Below are 25,053 nucleotides of genomic sequence, written 5' to 3'. Positions count from 1 at the left end.
TTTTCGAGTTATCTGTTCGCATTATGGACAACATTGCTCTATTGGAAGCCAACGTTGCGCCAAATTTAATCCACCGAGTGACATTACCATATTGGTGAATATTTATTTAAGTTGTTGGGTTAACCCCCTGTCATCCAGCCCGAGATTCCGAGAAAAATTCTTCTACTTGGTTTCTGTGGGAGGATGATGATGCTAAATTACCGTTGTTCTTCGTTGACATTTCCTTAATGATTTCATTGCCAGCTTTAGAGGATGACGACTTTGTTCTGTTTCTATTTTGTGCTCGTCAGGAATATTTACTACTGATTCTCCGGGCGATATCTCCTCTGCTAGTTTTCGGAAACTCTCTGGCTCATCTTCATTGCCAGCTGGTCTTGCATTGTTCAGAAGTGGGGTAGACGACTTGCTAAAATTAATATTTCACCAAGTTAGGAACCTGGTTTTAATCACCAGGTGTCTCTTTGCTGAGTCAACCCAGGGAGTTGAGCAACTTGGACTGAGCAATCTGCGAGCATAAACTTCAAAACTCAAACACTTAAAGGTAAGTCCTAAAATAATTAAATAACTCAACATTGATATAAGACTAATATAAATGAAACACCTTTAACTGAGACTCTTTTGTGAGACCTTCTTCCCATGAGACTCTCTCTTAGACTCCATCATATTAATTCTAACTCCGTAAAACTTCTTGTTGTGAGAGTTATGTAAGACTCTTCCATACATGTTCTCCAATACTTGTTGCTTGTGCTCCTAATACTAATTACCACATTAGTTGTAAGCCTTATTCAGTTTAGAATGGAAAAATTAATTTAAAAATATAATTTTCTATTCTCATTTATTTTCTCATTCCATCTTGAGTTTTTGGTTTGTGTCTAATCTATCTTTAGTGCAAACCCTTCATGTAACAAACTTCTCCTTATCTTGTTAAATATATCCTATCCATCATGTTTGCAATAGTAAGGTCGTTTCTCTCATTCACTCAAAAAACTTTTGTCAATGTTGATGCCTTTGTATTTGTGAATGTTATGTGCTATATTCGTTTAGTAGGTAAGTTATGTTGGAAATAAACTAGAGTAAATTCCATATGTAATGATGTGGTCAAGGTAGTTTTATTTAGCTTCTTATTTTAGCTCTTCTTTATCAAGGGCACTCTTATTAATATAATTTTTTAGATGATTATAAATAGAAGGATGGAGGGGACACGCCTTAGTTTTTTTGCCATAATTCACTTTTCTCCTCTTCACTTTCCCTCCTCCTATCTCTCCACCTCCACACAATTTCACCTTCTTTCCTCTTTAAGCTCCTTTCTCTTCTTCCTACCACTAAGCTTAAAGGATATGAACCCTGGAATCTAACATAGTATAATGGGTACATAATCTTTTTCTTGTTATAGTTCATCCGCTTGGGTTATTGACTCATGAGCCTTTGAACATTTGACTGGATGAGTTGGTCACCTATCCTCTTATCTCCTTGCCCTAATGATTGATTTGTGCCAATTGTTGATGGATCTCAAACCTGAGTTCTAGGCACTAAGTCCAACCATCCATCATCATCCTTATCCCTTTATAATGTTCTCTTTGTGCATAAATTTTCATTAAGTCTTATGTTAGTAAGTCAGTTAACTAAATAACTTGGTTATTATGTAACATTTTTCCATCTCATTGAGTTTTTCATTATCTACAGACCAAGCAAGTGATTGGTGAAGGCCATAAGTAAGGAGGACTTTATTATTTAGACAACTATGTCATTTCAACTATGTCAACTCTAAATAAGCAAGCTCTTGTGGCTTAATAGGCTCAACCATCCTTCTTTCCTACTTTTCACAACTTAGTTCATTCTTTGAAGTCTATTTCAAGTTTATCTTTCAAAATATGTCAATTGAGTAAACATTGTAGAACTTCTTTTCTCTCTTGTTCTAATGATACAAGTAAAAGTCTATTTTCATTGGTAAAGTATGTTATGAATTAGACGCCCTAATTCCAAACTAACGAGAGCAATGATAATAAAGAAGAAAGAAAAAACAAGCACGAGAATAAACAAGATTTGTATAGGTTCTCCTCAAGGTGAGACTACATCCAGTCTTCCGTTGTTGTAGTAATCCACTATAAAGATGAAATAGTTTACAAGAGAAACCACACACACTTACAGGTATTGTTTTTCTCTAACATATTTCGACTGCAACTGATGTTCCTCGAAAGATAAAACCCTAACAACGACACCCCCAAATTTAAAGAGAAAATTAGGACAACCCCCACGGCGACCTTACCACGAAGGTCAATCCACGTACCGACTCACCTTAGGGCATTGATTAGGCTCCACAACTTAACAAAATATGATGTTTGGGGACCACTACATGTGTCTAATATTACTCAATCCAAGTACTTTATCATTTTTGCGGATGATTATACTTAGTTTACATGGTTGTGTCTCATGAAAGAAAAATATGAAGTTCTCTCCATTTTAAAATCTCATTGGACAATGGTTGAAACTCAAAATCAATCAAAAGTTAAAGTTCTTCGATCTGATAATGCATGAGAATATCTCTCATTTGATTTCCAATCCTTTTATGCAAGGTATGATATATCAGACCTTTTGTGTGTATATACCTCAACAAAATGGTGTCGTTGAAAGAAAAAATAGGCATCTAATAGATGTAGTGCATGCCTTGTTATTCACCATGAATGTTACTCACTTTTATTGGTCTTATGATTTACTAGGCTTATTGTCTGATTAATCGATTGCTTTCCAGTGTGCTCCATAATGTTAACCCCTATTTAAAATGACCACACTTTTGTTCTACCCCCTAAGGTTTTTGGATGTGGTTGTTTTGTCAATAATTTATCACCAAGTCGAAAATAAACTTGATCCAAGAGTATTAAAGTACAACTTCTAGGGTACTCTAGAACTTAAAAGAAGTATATTTTTTATCAGCCAACCTCAAAGACAACTTTGTTTCAGCTGATGTTAGTTTTTTTCAAGACCAAACCTTCTATTTTGGCAATTCTCCACAAGGCTTCTCTATTACTCTGATAGTTTTGAGACCTATGGTATCACTAGGCCAGCCACTAGAATACTCACAAATTGGGTTACAATCTAAAACTAGTACTCCATTGGCTGACCAATCTCATGTGTCATCTATGGACTCTCCTAAGGTTAGCAATTCTCTTAACTCACCTTTTGTGTTTGGACCATAATATGATGATATACCTATTATTATTTGTGAATCGCTTGCACTCGACAATCATCCACCTCTCACCCTATTTTTAATTTTGTTTCAACTCACTTATTGGCTTTCAATTGTTGTTTTTTTATTTTTTTTGCATTGTTATCCTTTGTGCTTATTCCCTAGTCATATGAAAAAAACTCTTCAACATCTAGGGTGGAAAGTTGATATGGGAGAAGAGATGAAACCATGTATAAAGATCAGACTAGGTACTCTCCTTGCCACCGAACAAAAAAATTGTTGGTTACAGATGGGTGTTGACCATCAAACAATCCAGATGACATCATTGCCAAACTTAAAGCATAATTGGTGGCAAAGGGCTATGCCGGATCTTATGGTGTAGATTATGAGTGAACCTTCTCACTAGTTTCTAAGATTAACTTGGTATGTATTTATATTTTAAAAGAGAGAAAATGTGCAGACTCAATAAATCTATATATGGCTTAAATAATCACCAAGGGCTTGGTTTTCAAAGTTCACTATTGTGGTGTGGAATTGATCATTTGATGTTTGTAAAACATACTAATGTGGGTGTGATTATTTTGGTAGTTTATATGGATGGTATTATCTTGATGGAAAATGACTTAGTTGACATTCAAACAATTAAAAAGTGCATTTTTCAAAGAATTCCATACTAAAGTCCTTGGGTTGTTGAAGTATTTCTTTGGAATTGAGGTCCAACAATTAAGACATGGCATAGATTTGTCGCAAAAAAAAAATGTATGTTATAGACCCTTTGGAAGAGACATGTACACTTAGATGTCAACCAATGGACACCTCCTATGGAATGTAAAATCAAGTCATGTTGTAGAGGTTGGAAGGGTTTAGAGCCTGATTGGTATGTTGATCTACCTCACTATGACCAAACTAGATATTTCTTTTGCTAGTTGGTAAATTGATCTACTTCACTATGACCATACCAGATATTTCCTTTCCTGGTTGGTAAGTTGATATATCATATTGTGATCAGACTAGATATTTCCTTTGATATAAGTGATTAGTCAATTCATACACAAGCCATTGACTGCTCACTAGCAAGCATTAGAGAAAATTCTTTGGTATCTAAAAATATCTCCTTGGCAAGAGCTATGATATGAGTCTCATGATCACGTGAATGTAGAAGACTATATACATGTAGACTGGGCAAATTCACCAGATGACAGGAAATTTAGTAAAAGCTATTGCTCTATGGTTGGTGAAAACCTTGTCATATGGAGTAGTAAAAAATATAATGTAGTTGCAAGGTCAAGTGTTAAGGTTGAGTATCGAGCAATGGCATATATTGTGAGTGAAATATTGTGGGTAAAATCTTTGTTGGTTGAGCTCAGAATTCCTATAACCAGTCCCATACAACTCCATTGTGATAATCAAGTAGACTTTCACATTGCTTCCAACCCAATTTTTCTTGAAAGAACAATGCACATTTAGATAGGTTGTTATTTTCTTCAAGAAAGGCTTCAAGATGAAATTATTAGTATGAGATATATACCATCAAATCAAGTTGTTGATATATTCACAAAGGCAGTGACAACTGGTCCTCTTAGTAATATGTGTTCCAAGGTAGGCATTTATAATGTCTATGCACCAACTTGAGGAAAATGTTGTACATATGCTATAGTAAATTCCATATGTAATGACTTGTGAAAGGTAGTTTTAGTTTAGCTCCTTGTTTCAACTCGCCTTTATCAAGGGCATTCTTGTTAATGTAATATTTTGAAATGATTATAAATATAAGGATAGAGGGGCATGCAATAGTTTTTGCCCTAATTCTACTTTTCTCCTCTTCACTTTCTCTCTTCCTATCTCTCCTTCTTCACTCACTTTCACCATTTTTCCTCTCTAAATTCATCTCTTCTTCCCTACTCTAACACACATGTAAGGAAATGTTCTCTTAAGGCTTAAAAGGACATAAACCCCAAAATAAGACAAGTTATGTTTTTTTTAGTGTGTAAGAGATAAATAAAAAAGAATTTAATTTATAAGGGTAGTATGGTTACTCAATCAAAATTAGGATTAATCTTAGAGATGCAATAATTTATTTAATGAGAAACTTGTGGTTGAGTAGGGTAGCCAATAAAAACCTATTTCTTTTTTACGTATTTGAGTGTCTTGTTGCTAAAGCTTACCTTCAAACTCCAACCAACCAAGTTTCCCTTTTTCCCCCCCCCCCCCCCCCTTGATTTACCCTTATTCCCATTGTTAAACACTGTCTTCTCTCTCTATTGGACACTTTAGAAAGTTTACAATAATTGATATTGGAGTACTTCGTTTCTTGGACAAAAAAAAAGTTCGATTTTCTAGCACTGGTCTTAGAGTTGCAACAAAGAGTTCTTTTTGTGTCTACGTGACAATTGATTCCTCTACTTCCACAAATTTTCTATTACAAACTATATATTGAAGAAAAACCGTCTGACTCTCCTTTCGAACATAATAAACATCTCATAACTCCAATGTTTCTACAAAGAGATCTTGGTGTCGGAGGTAGTGTAGATTAGACAAAAAAAAAGGTCCTCAAAAGTAGAATTAAGTTTTTGACAATTTGCGCCTTCAAGAACATAACATTATATTTAACAATTATACATCTAAATAAAGACCAATTAGTCTACTTTCTAACATAGAGAATATTTTCTCTACCCAATTTTTTTACAAAAAGAAATCAATGCTGGAACAAGCAAAGGTCGTGTCTAAAACAAGTTGCAAGTGTCAAAAACATGAAGTTTTACAATTGCACAAAAGATAGATTAAGAAAAGTGCATTGTTGATCTCGATGTGGTGGCTCAACTAAACTAGATCTTAGATAACTTTGAAGCCTCATTAAGTACAAAGATTTCAAAGTAAGAGCTCAAAATACTTAGTTCAAAAGGGCCATAGAGTAATTCAATGAGTTTGAGTATAATACTACAACCTGCATATATCTTAATGATCTCAAAGTAAATAGGCATATGTTTGAGCAATTTACGCACTATAAGATGACTTACAAACTCATTGGCAAACATGTTTTATGAAACCACTCATTCACCCTAAATCCAAAAAAAACTCATTGATTCAAATCCTAGTGATCAGGCCACGTCTATTTAATTGGTCTCAAACTTGTAAGTGGTTTGTAATATGATGTTTAATTTTTGCAAGTTTGTCATTAGGGATGGCAATATGGTAGATTAAATGGGGAATTTGACTCGATCCATCTTATAGTGCGTAGGATAAATTTGAAGTTGTTTGGTAGGGAGAATTGGGTTTAAGAAATTAATATAGGTTTGGGATAATAATGGTTTTCCCAACCTCAACCAACAAAGACCATTTACAAATTCTTTTGGCTCTCCGAAGTCGAAAGAGAGTTAATTGACATGATTTAGTGGAGGCTGAACGAATCACAGGGTCATAGTTCGTGGCGACCGTCGTTCTTCGGCGGTCAAATTGGCCTCTACCATTTGTATATAAGTCCCATCGTATGTGCCAACTGCCGAGCTCTAGAATGATTTTCTACTTCATAAGTTGGAGGGACCTACAATGCTCTACGTCAGTTTAGCAAAACTCTTTGATCTTTATCCTTTTCGCTGTTCCCTTGGGACTCCGACAACCCTTTTCGGAGAACTAAACAAGGCAGGCAGGGGTAATATATCTGTCATTCTTGGAAGTCTCAAGCAGAGAAAGCAGCCTAATACGTTAAAGTTCAATGTCAGCGTAGCAGAGATCAGAATTCAGAACATCATTAATATCCCTGTTTGTTTCGGTGGAGGAAGATATGGTTTACAGAATAGGGGTGGGAATAACGAAGCCCTCCTTTGTGAGAGCTGAGAAATCCGCGGTTGTTGATCTCTCAGTACATCGTTTCATGGACGGAGCTTCCCGTCGCCGGCGGGGTGATATCGTGTTCGTCGTGAATCCAAATGGTACATTATTTTTAAAAAATTCTTATACATTTGTAAAATACTTGTGTCGAGGTTATTTGATTTTTATTTTAAGTTTGTTTAAACTCTTCTCACCTGATTGCAGGTGCCAATGGCCGGACTGGCAGGGAATGGAAGAAGCTTCTACCCTTTCTTAGGTCACGCATTGGCAGTGATTGCAATGTGCGTGTTGTTTAATTTTTAGTATCGTGTTAGTTATATATTACCGTTATCCGCCGGTCCCAATGTATTTTTTCAGGATATGCATGTTTTGTTGGGATATGTTCTTTTACACTTGGAGATATCTTAACCTATTGGTGGTGTCTCTCTGTTTGTTGCTTCATCGTGGCTTAGTAATGTCAACTGTCATATGATCTCTTTCATGTATATGCTACTAAACTAGTTCTATCTATTATGACCAGATATGTGAAACTTTGACTTCAGGTCCCTCTCATGCTATTGACATAACAAGGGAGGTATACATTTTTCTTAGAAGTACGATACATGAGTCTAGATTACTCTGCTCATCTTTCTAGGACCGTTGCCAAGGAAGCAATTACTAATTTTTGAAATTCTGTACTTGGGGGATGCTATAGGCTATAAGAGAGGGAGCTGATGCAGTAGTGGCTGTTGGAGGTGATGGTACTCTTCATGAGGTAATGGATCTACTTCAATTACAAGCATCAAGTTCATGATGCAAATTTTCTGTTTTCTTCATACATGCTTCGCCGTGGTTTTGATTGTTTGTGTAGATACAGCCATGGCTGGTATGGATAATAGACAAGATATTTATGAGATTACAAATTTTTTTATGTTAACTAATCATTTTACGTTTCTTTGATCTCCTGAACATATGCAACAGTTTATCAGGACTGTTGAACAGTTTGACTATGTGAATCCTAATTTCTTAATCCTTATTTTTTTTAAAAATATCGTCATCCTTTTTACTTGCACTTAGCTGCTGTTACAAATACAACTTCTCTTGAGGTTTGTGACCCAATGAATGTATGGATTGGATTAGTTTGCATCAGCTTAATAGGGAAATTAAGTGCAGAAGCTAATGGCAGTCTTGTTATTGGTCTTTCTGGAAATGCTATGTAACTAAGCAATCTCTAACAATCTAAGATCATAATGTGTGGGAGAGCAGGCATTCTGTATGTTGATTGTGAAACTCAAGTTATGGTTTTCCTACACGTCCCTAACTGCTCTAATTGTAATCAGATTAATGAAATGTAAAAAGTAATATTGCTTAGAAGGCTTCTCTGATCCACAGAATCTGATTTTATTTTAGTACTTTAGCTTAAATTGAAGCTTAGGTATTCTTTTTGTGGAATCTTAGGGCCTCGTAAGAAGGAAAAACAGAGTTTGTAGTGCTGCAATAAGTAGGAGAAGTGAACGTAAGACTGCAAGAGTGTGAGAAGAAGAAGAAAGAGAGGAGAAGAGGGAGCGAAGAAAAAAGAAAGAGAGTTAAGAGAGAGGCTGTTGAGCTTAGCCTACTGAAATCTCTCACGCTTTACATTAAAAGAGTTAAGAGAGAGGCTGTTGAGCTTAGCCTACTGAAATCTCTCACGCTTTACATTAAATATTAACTAACTGAAATTACACAAATATCCCTGACTGAAGTTATTATGTGATGGTAAGCCAGAGATCTAATGTACAACTACACTAACTAAATGTGCTCATATGTTAAATACATAATTACACAAATGTCCCTGACTGAAGTTTCTTTCACACACTTTTGTGTACTTGGGCTTTCACAGTGTTCATAGACAACTTTTGTTAAGCATAAGACAGTCTTGTGAAGGCTTCCTTTAAGACATCTTAGAGAATTTCTACCATGGGTATAAAATTGCAGACATAATGCCTTATTTCATTCAATTAAGTGATTTTGTTAAACTTACTGAAGATAGTTTGATATTCATTGTTTGGAACTAATTAATCATGTGGTTGGGCCTTCGGCTCAATGGCCGCATGGGGTTTTCTAGTGTGAGGTCTTGGGTTCAAGTCTCACTGGGGTATGGGGTGTACTTTACATGCTTAATTAACAATGGGAAAAAAAAATCATGGTTTCAACTGGCAATGTAATTAGATTCATGAGGATGTTTGGCAACTTATGCAGAAAAAAATTTCTCAAATTGTTCTATTAGTAGCTGATAACAGTTTATGAGAGTACATTTGTAGGCTTATGGATGTATAGTTTAATTAATGTATTTCTGTGAGTGGATCTCACTCTTAGCATGGATTTTGAGCTTACTTGCATTATTTTCTTGTCATTTATAAGCTCATGTTGCAGTCATTTATTCTCTACTGTTTCTGTACAAGCAGGTGGTTAATGGTTTCATTTCGGATGGCAAACCTACCTTGAGTTATGAGAATGGGAGTACTCATACAACTGCATTAGGTGTAAGTGGTCAAATAATTAGAGTCTATCTTCATAATTGCAGATGAAACAAATTCTTTTGTTGGTATTTGTCAAGAAAGCCTTGCTTGTCTAAGTTCCCCTAGAGAGGATGTGATTTTCATTATTTTTTCTTTCAGCTAATTCCTCTAGGGACTGGGTCTGATTTTGCCAGAACATTTGGTTGGTAGGCTTCTCTTGTTTTAATATTTATTATTCTTGTTTTTAGTTGATTTTTCTTTCAAAAAATATTTGAGGAGCTGTCCATTTCCTTAATTGGAACTTATTTTGTTCATTTTATTAGGAAGAATGACCCTCATGAAGCTGTTGAACGAATTGCTAGAGGTTTTTCTCTAACTCCCTTCTACTTTATTTAATACAGCTACTCAATTCATGCTACTTGTTCTTTTTATTCACCACGGGCAATTTCAATTTGTTAGTCTGCACTTTGTTGTGCAGGGGTAAAATCAAAAATAGATGTTGGGGTTATTATTGGTGCAAGTGAAGAACCTCATTACTTCATAAATGTTGCAGATGTTCATTTGTAAGGCTCTGTATGTTATGATATTCTCTAGTATAACCTTGTTTAATGTTTAAAAATTGTGTTTTCACACAGTTCTTTTTGTGGAAGTCTGCAGGAGTTCTAAGGCTGGTTATTATGCATCTAGGTACAAAACTTTTGGCAATTTATGCTATGTTATTGGTGCTCTAAGAGCTTTCATGGGGCATAGTAATCGGGACCTTAAGATCAAGGTAGGTGCTTCTTCTCTTTAAACTTGCAGTGTGGTAGATGTTACCGGATCACCTGGATGAAGCATTTTCTCTGGAGTTTCTCAGAAAAAAGATTGAGAAAAGGAAGTATTGAAATTATACAGATGTTAAATAGAGCTCATACTTGCATAATTGGTTCATACTTCCATTTTGACTTTCATATTGCAATAAATTTGTGAAGCTGGTGTTATAATCTTGTAGTGAGTATCATTTTCTTTTATTTCCTGTGACTTCTAGTTATCTTGGTCACTACATCCTCGAGATTTCTGGAGTGTTCATTAGATTGTGGCTTGTGTTCTACTAGGTCAATGGAGGAGTGTGGGAAATATTCCCCAAAGTCACTGCTCTTTGTATAGGAAATGCTAAATTCTTTGGTGGTGGCATGAAGATTACTCCAAACGGGGACCCATGTAATGGAAGTTTTGAGGTGGGCTTCTTTTCCATTGGATATTCTAGTAGAAAAGCATATTGTATCTTTGTAAGCACCCAAAAATCTATACTAGGTTAGGTAAATGCTGAGTAAGCTATATATATTTTTTTTAAAATTCGAGTAAGCTATATTAAAAAGAGCATTTATGACTTATAGTATTTTACATAATTTACCTAAGACTTTCTAGCATAAATTACCTACATATCCTTATCACATCATATGTTCCTGAGATTTAAACAAGTACTGCATACACTTGAGTGTGATAATTATTCTACCACCACTGCTGTTGGCTTTTGGCACTTAATTCTACTTATGACATAAAACATACAAAATGTATGCATGGAAAAGATATTATGACTCTTCTTTAATGTAGGCTATGAATTACTCGTTTCATTTGGGTGTCGGACTCACTTAATAACCCTGTGTTAGAATAATACCCACTATTTGAATATATGGCTTTCAAGTGGATTCCATGCCCACTTTGTTGGCCTACATTCATTGAGTAGTCTTATGACCTACAACATCATAAAGAGTCAATGCATCATTCTTATGGGAAAATTTGTCTTTTCTCATGCTATAATTGTATTTAACTGAAATAAGTGAACATACATGTATGATCATAATCTCTGAGATTTATACTACAGGGATGCGTAGGTATTTATTTAGTTCCAAGCATGTCTAGGTATTTATGTGATATTTCAGGAACTAACCTAATTCTCTACTTTGAGAACAATGACTTTCTACAAAATTATGTTTCACTGAAAAAAAACTTATGTTCCTCTAGGATTTCATCTTGTTATCTTTTGTGATTGGATGGTTATGTGTATCTATGAAAAATGAGTTATGCTTTCTCTACTATTTGTTGTTTCTTATCTTTCTACAGTATTTACTGTGTACTACAGCTATCCTTCGAAAGACCTGAGTTGGACACGGAAAAATACAGCCTTCTTCTCTCTGAAAATGTGAAGCGAAGTTTGTTTGAAATATAGAAGCAAATTTGCTTGTAGACATGTAAATTTCTGTTTTTGAACTTGTGATATTTTATTAGATGATACATAATAATTAGTTACAATATGAGTGCATAAAAGATCAGCCCTCAAATGGGAGCATTCTCTCCACTACAAGACTAGGTCGGGATACCTCTTCCTTGGCTAATTTATCTGCGTTGTCATTGGCAGAACAGTGCATGTGCTGCCATGCAATTTGTAGAGAGATGCAAATTTCTTTGATCTCATTTGAGATATGCCAAAGCTTCCATTGGGGAAACCAGTTTATCACCAATGCTGAATCTCCTTTTATCACCACTGGGTGGGAGAAGTGCTGTGCATAAATTCTTAGTCCTGCTAGTTGAGCTTTTTGTTTATGCTTCAATAGAATTGCAAAGTCTCACTTGTCCTGAATAGGCCGTGAGAATTTTCCGTGAATGATCTTTTTTTTGGAGAGGGGGTCCCTAACAATGAGGGATTGGAGGGAGTTAGCCAAAGGGTTGACTGATCTCAATACATGAGTCCAATCAATTATATAAAAAACAAGGTCCATGATGAGAGGCCTTAGCTTCCGAGGGGGGAGAGATTCGCTGGCACATCAATTGATGATGACAAGGGAATCTCCTTCAACCACAAGATGACCTTTAAATATTTTTTTGGACTGCTTGAATTCTTGCACGTGTGCTGAAAGTTCTGCAAAAGTGGAGTCAGCCTGCCCCAAAGGACCAACATAGGAGAGGAGAACATCGTCTGGACTTACTTTGAAAAGACCTCCAAATCCAGCTGGATCTGCATCCCCAGGGAGCTACCATCAAATTTAGCTTGATTGTACTAGAACTGGTTGGGGTTTGCTGGATTCAGGGGGCTTTGGAACGGACAAGGAAGCAATCTGAGACCAGTTGTCCATGATGTATCCGACTTCAAATTGGTGAAATTCCTTCAGAGTGAAGAGCCCAGCGACAATTCTTCTCTGGGTATGATAGAATACCCAGGCCGGCGAGGAGCGATAATGCTTCTCTGGGTATGCTAGAATACAGAGGTAGGGGAGGGGCATTTTCTATGAAAGTGTCTGCTGTTTCTCTCAAGCCAAATCTTCCATCGGATGTTGGCTATACAAGATCTCATCATGGTTTTCCTGAGCTTTGGGAGAGGGAGATTTTGTAGTTGCAGGCAATGCATGAGCAAGTGGTTGATGGTCTCGTTGCTGTCACCACAGAGGTAGCAAGCAAGGTGAAGGGGATACCTTTGTTGTTTATGTTGTCCAATGTTAAGATTTTACCTTTTAATGCACTCTAGCTTCAAACTATACTTAGTTCGGGGCTGAAAGGGTCCAGTCTCAGGCAGCATTCGACTCAACAATTTGGCTATCATTTTGGAGAAGCTTGAAGTAGCTTGACACTGATAATTCTTCAACCGCATCTGGCTCCCATATGGAAATGTCACCACTGGTTCTAGTAAAGGTTGCTGAACTGAGAGTGGAGATACGAGGCAGAGATAACTTCTTCATCAGTTAAGGCACGATAGAAGTCAAGGTTCAAGCCAATTCTGCTACTGCTGTTGCCACAGGTGGTAATGGCCTCGGAGATGAATCAATCTGCATTTTTAGCAAGGCTGAAGAGGTTGTGGAATTGATGTTTTAAAGGTTGCTGCCTCAACCATCATGCCATAACAGGACAGTGTTACCATTCCTCACTTGGAACAGAATAATAGTGCTGATCTGGGGAAGAGCTTGGCTATGCTGCGCCAGAGGGGGGAAAAGGTTGAATACTGTTTCCCCCTCCAAACCACCAATAATGATTGCCTAGCTTGATTTTGTGCAAAACAAAATGTCTCCATATAGCCTTCTTCAATGGATTAAGTTTCCAGCTCCATTTAGCAAAGAGAGCTTTTTTCATTGGTCTAATTGGGAGGATGCCAAGTTTTCCCTGAGTTTTGTGCTTAAAAGACTTCCAACCACTTGACCTAATGGTGTTTGAAACTTGTTTCTCAGCTTTTCCAAAGGAAGTTTCTCATGAATTTTTCAATGTGCTGAGAGACACTTACTTGGTAGCTGAGAAAGGACAGTTAGGATGATGGGATACCTGTGAGGCTGGACTGGGTGAGGGTTAATTTTCCTGCTTTGGACAGGAACCTTCCTTTCCAAGTTGCTAATGGTTTTTCCATTCTCTCCAAGATTGGATCCCAGAGGGCTTTATCAGGTCTTGCATTGAATAAAGGTAAGTCGAGAGAGGAGGGGAGGTGTCCTGCTTGGCATCTCAGAGTGGAGGCAAAAGATTCAAGGTTTTGCTGACTGCGATTGAAAATGTATAGTATGGATTTATGCCAATTCACCTTTTGTTCTGAGGTTAGTTCAAAGATGAAAAAATGGCAAGCATTGCTTTGAGTCTGAGCAGTGGGTCATGGGCTCCATTGATGAAGATTACTGCATTATCAGAAAATTGAATCATTGGGATGTCCAAGGTGGGAAAATCTGATAATGGTTGCAGCCAGCCAGTAGTGTCCCTTGCTGTACAGAGGAGACCCACAAGGCTTTAACCATCTATGTTGAATAGTAGGGGGGAAATTGGGTCTCCTTGCTGTATGCCTTTGGTTCCTTTGAAGTATCCATTGGGGCTCCCATTGGGGCTCCCATTTATGAGGATGGAGTATGTGGGGGAGGCAACACAACTCTGAATCTATGTTCTCCACTTCTTCCCAAAGCCCCTATGCTCTATTATATGATCAAGATGGCACTAACTCACCCTGTTGAACTTCTTTTTGAAGTCCAGCTTGATTAAGAGTCTCGGGTTCAACCTCTCTTGAAGGTATCAGCAATTTCACAGACTGTCATAACAAAATAGAGAATGCTTCTCTCCTTAATGAATGCTATTTGGCATGGGTGGTTGAGGTCATTGAGAACTGTATTCAATCTTGTTGCGAGGATGCGAAAAATGGTTTTATAGGGGGCAGTGGTTTGGCTTATAGGTCTGAAGTCTTGGGGGGTTTCCAAGTTGGCTGCCCTTGGGATCAAGGTTACGAGGGTTGCTCCCATGCTTTTGCATGTTAGCCCATTCATATGAAAGTCCTTCATCATGGCTGCTATGTCATCTTTGAAGAAATTCCATCCCATGCAGAAGAATTCACCGTTCTAGTCATCCTGACCTAAGGCTGTGTCCAGAAGCCTTGTAGTTACAGTAGCTTCGATCACTTTTATTGTGAAAGATTTTTGAGGTTGATTGAGGAAGACATGTAGCTTCCACATATTCCTTGAAGACGGCTACCCAGATCTTTAAGCTGATTTTATAGTGCAAGAATTTATGGTGTGCAGTTTCTTCTTCTTGTTCACAAAATTTTCGCAGGGAGTTTACTGTTGGTTGACTGTAGACATGTAAAATGAATGGCCAATATTATAAGATTTGATTAATGGCAATGATTGTGTAAAAAATGCAGGACCGCCATGATGGAAGTTTTAGATGGCTACATCAACACTCAAGTCATGTCTCTAGTCATGTTGTAACACAATTTATGGTCTGGATCATAGTTATGAGGAATGGTCCCACCTTTCAAGTGTTATATCCATGGCTTATATGTGTCACATTTATAAAGTGACACATGAACTCAAACTAGGGAGCCATGTATCACTATAATAAGAAGGCCATCCAAAAAGAAACAAGAAGGTAAGTGGCTTGACATGTGGACCTATGATGACCACATACTTGTAATCCCTACATGAATTTACACGTGACACAACTCTTTTTTGGAATTTGCAAAAGATTGAAGAAATTTAAGTTGGAGGAGAAATAGAGAGTGATTTAGGTGTGATTTCTCTTGGAAACAATCCTTTTTACCACCCATCTCAAATTTCTGCGAAATTCTCATAGAGTTTTAAAGATGCATAAACTTTGCCTCAACAACTTTATCATGTCTACTGGAGGTCATACTGTGCCAACATCAAGTCCAGTCACTAGCCGAACAAGGAGTCAAGCCAAGCTGTTGATTTGATCATAGAATTAATGAAATTTTGTTCTTGCTTTCTTAAAAATAAAGAAGAAATTTATTCTTGGAGGTTGAATCTGGAAATTGTACTTACAACTCCTGAATTTAATTAATTTCATGTGAACTGTTGGTTCTGTTTCTTCATAGATCGACACACTTTGTATCGACAATGATAAACCTGACCTGGCCATCAGCTCAATTGGGGCATTATAGCTGATATTAACCAGTCTTTGTTAAATTATAAATATACATTATAATTAAAACATATTGGAAAGCAAAAGTACAGAAAAGAAAAGACATGTTTGTACATAATATTTAGGGAATATATAAAATACTTTTTTTTAAATTCCAAAAAGTCCATAGATTATTTTTTCTTTTTATCAACCCCACTAAAAAAAATACAACTTATAAATCCTTTCTGAACTAAGTCTTCTAACTTCCGTTGAATAAAAATATTCTACCTGCAAATACCCTTTCATTCTAATTTGTTACTTCAATGAATTGTGAAGCATCACTAGTATAAAATACTTTTTATAGGAGGTGATTTTGATGGATAATTTTTTTCAAATCTAAGCAATCTACTCCTTTTCCACATTTATGCTGTAGAATTTAATGTTTTCTACAAGCAGTTTGTACTACTGATGCTGACTTCTAGTTATCCATTGTCAAAGAAAGCATTTTGTTTTCTTACAAAGAAAGGCTCTTCTTGTTGGAATACTAAGTAGGTCTATAAAGAGCTCTAATTGTGTAATGCTTTTCAAATGGGTCAACTTGTTCTTGTTTTATCAAATTATAAATTGTCTCTGCTCTGGCACAATTATAATAAAAAAAATAATATTCATAATAATTAAAATAAAATAAAATAATAGTATAAATTGTCTCTGAATGCCATACCTTGGTGTTAATACAAATGGGTGCTAATGCGAAAAAATGTAACATTATGAAAATTACAGAAAATTAGAATTGGTAGGGCCTATCTTCGGTTTCGATCTTCTAATTCGGTCTCCATGAACAAATATTCGTTGATTCTAAGGTCAAACTAATGGCTTGATTGTTGTTGTTGTTGTTATTATTATTATTATCGTTATTATTATTAATACTACTGTTATTATTGTGATTATTATTTTATTTTATTTTTGAAATGTTTATTGTGATTATTATTACTAACCCGCTCTTGCAAAGTGATGAATTCTTCACCAAGAATCCCCCTTGGTTCATGGAAGACGAATTCAGCAGTTTCAAGTTTAGATGAAGGTCTGTGTCCTACTTCCAATCCCGCCATGGGAGAGATAGAAGCTGACAATTTCATTCAGGTGTAAGCTGAAGGGACTAGTCGGCCAAATATAGGAAAAGAAAGTATTATAGACTCCATAAGCAGAAAACCAAAGAAGGCTGCAAAACAAAAAACTTGCCCTCTGCTAGAGTCAATTTAGAGCTAGAAGGACCAGTTCGATGATGAAAACTGGGCAAGGATGGTGGAATTTGCTGAGAAGTTTACCTTGGCAATGAGCAAGGAAGCGAGTAATCTTGGAGAGTGGCAAAAAAGAAGAAAGGGAAGAAATGATTATTTTCTCCTGGAACGTAAGAGTAGGTAGTTCTAGAAAGACAGCTGCAATGAAGGCCTAGATAGTGATCCCGCAAGAGACAAAAATCTGTTCCATGTCTGAATCATTGATCAAAGAGCTCAGTGCCTTCCCAAACTTGGGCTGGATGGCTGAGGATGCGATTGGAACTATTGGAGGAATCCTCATCTTATAGGATAAGGTTATATTGGAAAGGCTAGACAAGAACCCTAATGAATTCTTATTGGCTATCAAATTCAAGGACAAAGAGGCTGGGACCAATTGGTTGCCTTGGAGGTGTTTATGGCCCAAAATAGATCCAGGCTCTATTTTGAGTTTTGGGAAGAACTCTTCCAATTCATTGACAACTGGAACTTCCCTTGACTTCTAGTAGGAAATTTCAATACTATTCGTTTCTGCAGCGAAAAGAACTCACCTGCACCCCTTATATCATCCTCAGTACAATGATTCTATTGGGGCATATGGTCTTCAAAGGACCCTGGACTTAGGCAAAGCCTTCACTTGGAGTTATTATCAAAGAGAGCCTATTATTTCCAAACTAGATTGTTTCTTGAGCATGGATAATTGGTTTTGATTTATGTTGATACCTGATCGCTTGTGATGGGGAAAACTATATTGAACACTGGCCCATCCTTCTTGTCAAAAAAACAAGAGCCTGGGGGGGTTGGGCGTGCAAAGTCTATTCTGCTTTGAAATTTCTTGGCTGAAGATCAAGGACCGTTACAACTTGATGAAAATGTAGTGGAAAGAGGATGAGACCAAAATGATCCTTTGGTGGTGTTATTGCCATGAAGTTGAAAGCCTTAAAAGGGAGGCTGAAACAGTGGTTCAATCCAACCGAGTCAGACTCTCTGCCCAAAAGGAAGCCCTGCAGCTTCAAATTGACACTCTTGAAGAAGTTAGACCTCTGTCTCCAAGCGACTAAGCCTCCCAATCATCTGTAAATGGCTGGGGAGGGTCTTCTCTCAAATATTTTGCTTTTCTCTTTGCCTTCAAGTAAATTTTGACAGGTCTGGCCCAAATCAAATAATTTGAGCCACTCAACCTTTCAGTAGTAATAACAATTGCATCCTTCCTTTCTGAATGCACATTATCTTTTACCGAATAAATGACTTCTCCCAAATCAGACATAACTATTTCGTAAAATACTTTGAATAACTTGAGAAACTGCAATTTGGCTACATGATTGCAAACCAAAATCAAACAAATACACCAAATTCTCTGTGCAAATGATGTGGGCTCTGCACAGGAGTAATAAATTTAGGGCATCAACTTGTCAACACTACAACACAGCACAATAGAGATTGTAACTGCATGGAATCACTTCAAATCACACAATTCCATGCAAAACATGAGATAACGCAGTTCCAAGTACTTGTCTAGGTGTCTGTGCAGGCATAGAAACAAGGAGGCAGCCACAAACAACCCTCTAGGGGCAAAAAAACATGATAACTGCTCAACAGGCAGAATAAGCCACCAACCTTAGGGTTATGCAACAAAATAAGTAAAAAAGATCGAACCTTTATCTCCAATCAGCACAGAATTGGAGAAACCCCCTTCTTTTAGTGAACGTAGGCTGAGAAGGAAAAGAAACTTTGACTAGAACTTCGCATCAGATGGATCTTTTTCTTTCATACCATGTAAAATTGAGTGTAAAAGATAGAATAGAGAAGAAACAGGAAAGAGAGAAGAGGAAGAAGAGAACTCAAAAGTGTTGTAGTGTGCGATACTCTTCTTAGAGGTCAGAATTTGACCTCTCTTTATTAAATAGATCACTTAAATGAAAACTTAGTACCATAACATAAATGCCTTTCTAGACTCAATTACTTATATCTCCTAGTATATACATCATATAAACCTGAAAATTGAACCCAATGTACACCATAAATAGAGGAATAATCTCTTAACCCTAGAGGGGAAAACAAGTATGTAGAATATGCAAAATACTCTTAACACTTAGAACTTTAACAAAGTTTTTGAAGACTCATGCCCTCAAATGGTTTGTGCTGGATGAAATTTCCTCCAACGATTTTTAGCTACCTCCTCTCTTGGTATAATGATGCTTATGCCCTAAGTTGTTTAGGCATGAACTTTACCATTGTAATGGGTGTATCATAATTAGTGCTTGGAGCTTGCCTTTGTATAGGCTTTTGATATGCTTCTTTGCAACAAACAAGTATTTTTTGCTTCTTGGTTTTTATTTTGAAGTTGAGAGGTTCCACCACAATTAGTTCAAAAGCTCCAAAGGCGATTTTGAAGGCTCTTCTTGAAGCATTTGGACATGTGGTAGAAGCGTTCTTTGTTGTTGTAAGTGTGCCTTGGGATGAGGCAGGGCACTTAGTCTTGTTGGTTGGACATCTTCATGGCTGCCATCTCAAATTGATTGTGACGAAGTTTGACACTGCTTGTTCCTCTTCTACATCAAGTATTACCATTCTCTGTGCAACAAGGTTAATGAGAGTGAATCATTTTTTGATGTCCCACCATTTGAGTTTGTTGTTGGTTTTGCCAACTTCTTTTGGGTGCTTGGATTTGGAAGACTTATCAACTTCTTGTCAAAAAATATTTTTAGCATCTTTGAAGTGCCCTCATTTGGTAATGGGTACCCTTTTCTCTTTATCCACCAATGTGCATTGTCTGTCACAGACTAGCCTTATTGTGGGACGACTTTCTTTTGGCATAGTCATGATGTTGATAGCATGAGCTTCATACATAGGGGTCCTATTATGAGTTTTTGACTCTTTGGCTGGCTTTAGTGACTCGATGGTTGCTGCTTTTCTCTTGCTTCTTGAAGCAATGAGCATTTCTATATTGTGAAATTTTGTTGCCAACTCTTGGAAGTCTATAGATTTCGTACTTTGAAGAAAGTAAAGTAAACCCCAGTTTATTCCTTAGGTGCAGATTTCTATTTTAGTTTCTAACAAGAGACTTGCATTGTCTTTTCCATCCATGCTGAAAGTTCCACCAGTTGTTGTAGTTGATCACTTTTTCATCTTTCTACTACTCGGTGTTTGTTGTCTTTATCAAAGTCATACTGCGGCTAGTGTGTAAAACTATCCAAGGAACTCATTTTTGAGCTCTTGCCAACTATATACTGACTTAAGACCTAGTCTTATGAATCAATCAAAGGCATTTTCTTTTAACATGCGGCTGAAATGCTTCACCAACAAGTCATTGTCCGTTCTAGCATTATTGCAAGTTTTGACAAACAACAAAATGTTGTTTTGGTTTGCCATTTCTATCAATTTGTTAGAATTTTGGAGGCAAGTGCCCAATCAACATTTGTAGAGCTTGGGTTCTCTAGTTGTGGGACTAATGTATGCTTTGTTGATTGAGACCAGCTATTGCTTGATGCTTACAAACAATATTATCGATTGTTGCCTTGAGAGAGTCCAATGACAAAATGCAACTTTTTCAAATTGAAGAAGCCCAATCTTCAAAATGTGGTGAATTTGAGGATCTTTGTAATGAGAAAATTCCCCTAGGTTTATTGATAGCTAGGGGTGGCACCAGCCAAACCGGCTCGCAAACCATTCGAGCTCGGCTTAGTTCAGTTTTTACTTGAGTTGGGCTCAAGCTCAAACTTGAAATAAGGCTTGTTAAGTATAACAAGCCAAACTCGAGATTTTCCAAGCTCAACTTGTTAGCTCGTGAGCCGACTCATTAGCATTGGTTTTTTACGAAAATACCCTTTACTCTAATTGATCTCGTCAATTCCCTCTTTAGTTAGTTGATGGTTGCTCTTATTTACCTCAAACCTCAAAGACGATTAGTTGTTCAGCCCTTTTGGGTCCCTCAACATCTAATGTTGTTGCTTGCCAATGGAATAAACACTATTGATGGAGGTGTTTGCTCTTTCTATTATGTCTATTAAGCTGGTTATTATACATTAGTATGCTCTATTGCAAAGTCTTGGATTCCTCTGTGATAACTTGCAGTTCGATGGTACTAAGCTCATCACGATATTCTCGTTATTATTTTTTGTATTTTTTGTATTTTTTTAATTTTAAATGTAAATGTATTTTGAGCTTGAGCCTGACTCAAGCTTGAGCTTGAACTCATCTACAATTTTTTAGCTCAATCTCGAGTTCAATTTAAGGCTCGATGCTAAGCTCGAGCTTGAAGTTTTAAGGTTAAGCCAAGTTCAAACCTACACAGGTTCGAGCTTGGCTCGACTCGATGCCACCCCTACTGGTAGCGACTTGATTTTGCTTACGAATTGCACAAGTTGAATCTTTTGCATGAATCTGCTTGTCTCATTATCCTAGAGTTTGTTGTAGCTCTATGACTTGCTCTTCCAACATTTTACTTATGTCATCACAGAAGATACACTAACTATTTTAGAAGGTAGCATTGCTAAGGCATCTTTTTGAAGTGAGCAAATATTTGTTTCACTTCTAGAAGACAAACTATTGTTGCTTCTAGATTTGCTTATGGGTTATACGATGTGAGTGTTTTGCATGAATTTGCTTACCTCATTATTCTAGAGTTTGTTGTTTCTCTATGACCTGCTCTTCCAACATTTTGCTTATATCATTGTGAGAGATATACTAATTGTTGGAGAGGGTAGCATTGATAAGGCATCTTTTTGAAGTTCACAAATGCTTGTTGCACCTTTCAAAGACAAAAAGGTTTTCATATTACTTGACCATTGTAAACACCATTGTAGGGCTAGAAGGTTGGGTGGGTGACATTTTTTAATAGTCTCAAAATGAGAGTATCTATTTGTAGTTGTGAGAGATGTGGTTGCCTCAAGATCAACATGTTGCATCATTACCTTTGTTTGTTTAAAGGTAATAGAATTTTAACTTCTTTGGTTTTGAGGTACATTGCAGCTCTACCAAATTTATCATCTATTGGGTGGTTGGATTTCAGTGAGTTGTTAGACGTGAGATTTGTTGGTGATGCTTACTTTAGCTTTAATTGCTCCATGACAGACCATGTCTGGCTACTTTCTGAAAATTTGGATGGCAAATGATCTGATTTACTTGTTTTGCAATTGATTAGCTAACAACTGAGCTTGTGGCCTTGATATTGTCATTTGTTTTTGCACGTTGAGATACCATGATGTTGGAGTTAGTTTCTTTACTTTTTCGGTTGTGGAGAAAGAGATGAGAGGTGGTGATGTTTCATGGTGCAGGCCGTAATTCTTGTACAAAAGGGTGTCCGCTTGTAAGAGACATGAACATGCTATTAAGTGGAAATTAGAAAACATTAAAAATTATTGACCCCATCTCTAGATTCGGTCCTCTAATTCAATTTTCATCAACAAACTTTACTGATTATCTGGTTGAATCAACATCTTGAGTTAATTTCCTTGTTTTGCTAGCAATTTGACTTGACTTGGTGTTAGCATTGCATGATGTCTAAGGAGGACAATTTGGTCTCGCCTGCAATTGATGGCTTCAAATTTTTTCATCAACTTGACTTGGTGCAATTTTTTATTTTATTTTTTTTTCCACTTTGGAGACATCTAAGCATCTTTGATAAGAGGTGAATATGTGCCAGTAAGCCGAACCCTATGAACATGGGACCTGTTTTAAGCAGACATAGACTACCATGATGAAGTAAGATGAAAAGGTGAGATACCATTAAAGGAAAAAAATATAGTGAAGAAGAGGTCTATGACGTTGTTAAATTTCCATGATAGTGTTAGTAGGAAAATTGGAAGGGTAAAATTCTTGTATTAAAAATTTGAAGGCATGTTTAATGTCGTTTTCATGTCATGTACATATATTTTATCTAATTTGGGTGTTTAAAATGTATTTTGTGGCTTATCTCTCAATAAAAAAGGCCCACTTACTCTTTCCTTTTGTATGTCATGTATCAGACTTTGGTATACTTTACCCTCCTGTTTGATTTTATATTTTCATTTCAGGTTGTTATCCTTCAAAACTTTAAATGGTACGATTTTATTTTTAAGTTGCACAAGCTGTATGCAGGAACACATCTATCAGAGAAAAATGTTTACTCCTTAAGGTATATGTTCCATCAATATCATGAAGTCTTCTATTTTTATTTTTATCACGAAGCTCTTTTCAAATATTTGTTTCTTCTCTTCATGTGGATCTTCTTTTCTTTGTTTTCTTTTAAAGCAAAATACATACATACATATATATATATATATATATATATATTGAAGTACATTCTGTTCCCAAAAAAATGTCTACTATCTAAAAAAAAATGAAGTATCCACTGCCAGTTGAGAAACATCTAAAATTTGACCTGTGAATATTCTATCTGGATGAATGGGGTGGATATAGGTGCACGCACATGGAGAAGTCTGCCTTGAGTAGGAAACTTTGTGCACCCTTTTTAAGCAAATACCTTTTTATAGAATTCTATCTTCTTCGTATTTGCCACTCAATGATAATTGTCAATTTATGATCATTTATCCTATTGTGAAAACAAATATTATTTAGAAAAGAGGAAATTTTAACAGTTTTTGGGAGCATAGTTGTAGTATCTGTCATCCAAGAAAAGAAAGAAAGTGTTTGTCTACATCTTTCTTCCTAGTGTTTGATCTTTCCTAATTTTTCTCTGTTCTATATCTCATCCTTTCCAATGCTTCTCGTCCTCTTCCTGCTTTCCTGTTTTTTAGTAGATTTTTTCTTATGTAGAATATGGGACAGAGTGTCCATATTGTTAATTTTATTTGCTCCTGATATGGCTCCAAGCATTTTGTCATTTTTTAGTTTAGTTGAGCAGAGCCCACCAATGGGAGTTCACAGTTGAACAGAGACATAAGGCTGTGTTGAGATTTCTGCATTCTTTGTGACTGGATGTGTGTATAGACAGATACATTTTTATTGCTGTGTTTGAATGTAAAAGCATTTCATAAAAGCTGTATGATTTTCTTCATGTATTTTTCATTTTTGAAATGTTTGTCAATTTTCTTTTTTGTATTTGATGACGAAGGTCCTCTGTTACAGTGTGCAATCAGTTGAAGTGGAGGAAATCATATTCAGTGATAGCATTTATGTGCAATCTGATGGAGAACATCTAGGGTTTCTTCCAAGAAAATTTAGTATCTTACCTGGTGCAATTGAGATGCTTACTTAAGGTTCAGGCATACCAACTCCATCTTGTTCCACTGTTGGGGCGTCCCCCTCGATGCTGAAGCTTGTGATGTAGTTTCCGTTAGTACTTCAGCTGACGAGTGCAATGCCAACATCAAGATTCGGGTTTGCTGCTATTCCTGATTGTAGTTCAACCTGCTCACTTCACTGGGCCGTGAATAAAATCTCAGGCATACTGCTGCGACTCTTTGGATTGATTTACTTTCGAGTCTTTGAAAACCAGCCTCTGTATTTCAAACTTTCAAATACCGTTAAGAGGACAAGCATTGCCTTTTTACCTGTAGTTCAATCAAGAATCTCTGCTTCATAGGCTATATGCATCTACACTCTTCTCATACTTTTCCTTTGGGAATATCACTAAATCCCAGCTACCATGTTGCATTTGATTCTAGCTGCACGAGAACTCTCCGATTCTAGAATATTCAGTGCCTCCTCTGGAAGAGATTGAATGAAGGAATGCAAGCTTTTTCTTCATAGCTAGCCAGGGAAAATGGAGCCAAGGGACGATAGGAGCTTTTTTCACTAATGAGCGATGACATAAATTTAAGCTAAAGCTGCTCTTATTCTAGCTAATTGTACACAATTAAAGTCAAAGTGGAAACCAATGCCTTGGAAAGTCTTTTCATGTCCCATTGAAGCCATGCCTTCAAGAACCTTACCTGATCTTAAGCAGAAAGCATTTAGGGGTGAGTGTAACATTTTCAACAGGTATTCAGTTACT

At 36.6% G+C, this 25,053-nt stretch overlaps 1 protein-coding gene across 1 annotated transcript; it reads left to right on the top strand.

Moving 5' to 3' along the window:
- Window positions 1-6,761: 6,761 nt before the first annotated feature.
- Window positions 6,762-24,714, top strand: LOC137948350 (sphingoid long-chain bases kinase 2, mitochondrial). The gene is made up of 12 exons (XM_068794416.1): window positions 6,762-7,113; window positions 7,217-7,293; window positions 7,533-7,586; window positions 7,707-7,766; window positions 9,436-9,513; window positions 9,649-9,695; window positions 9,813-9,853; window positions 9,968-10,052; window positions 10,147-10,261; window positions 10,584-10,706; window positions 23,132-23,232; window positions 24,186-24,714. Exons 1-12 carry the CDS (start codon window positions 6,966-6,968, stop codon window positions 24,313-24,315), a joined length of 1,059 nt encoding a protein of 352 aa, XP_068650517.1. The 5' UTR covers window positions 6,762-6,965; the 3' UTR covers window positions 24,316-24,714.
- Window positions 24,715-25,053: the final 339 nt, after the last annotated feature.

Source organism: Aristolochia californica, unplaced genomic scaffold (genome assembly GCF_029961685.1).
Source record: "Aristolochia californica isolate CCGP_79_NKW_82.1479 unplaced genomic scaffold, dmAriCali1.0.hap1 SCAF_13, whole genome shotgun sequence".
NCBI lineage: Eukaryota > Viridiplantae > Streptophyta > Magnoliopsida > Piperales > Aristolochiaceae > Aristolochia > Aristolochia californica.
The sequence above is the reverse complement of the archived record's forward strand: the minus strand, read 5'-3'. Positions and strand labels throughout refer to the sequence as shown.

Bases quoted from the DNA above. Each gene is read 5' to 3' on its own strand.
- LOC137948350 (XM_068794416.1), top strand. From the start codon at position 6,966: ATGGTTTACAGAATAGGGGTGGGAATAACGAAGCCCTCCTTTGTGAGA. The intron at 9,696-9,812 runs GTAGGCTTCTCT...TCATTTTATTAG, and splicing joins TTTGCCAGAACATTTGGTTG to GAAGAATGACCCTCATGAAG. The intron at 10,262-10,583 runs GTAGGTGCTTCT...GTGTTCTACTAG, and splicing joins ATCGGGACCTTAAGATCAAG to GTCAATGGAGGAGTGTGGGA.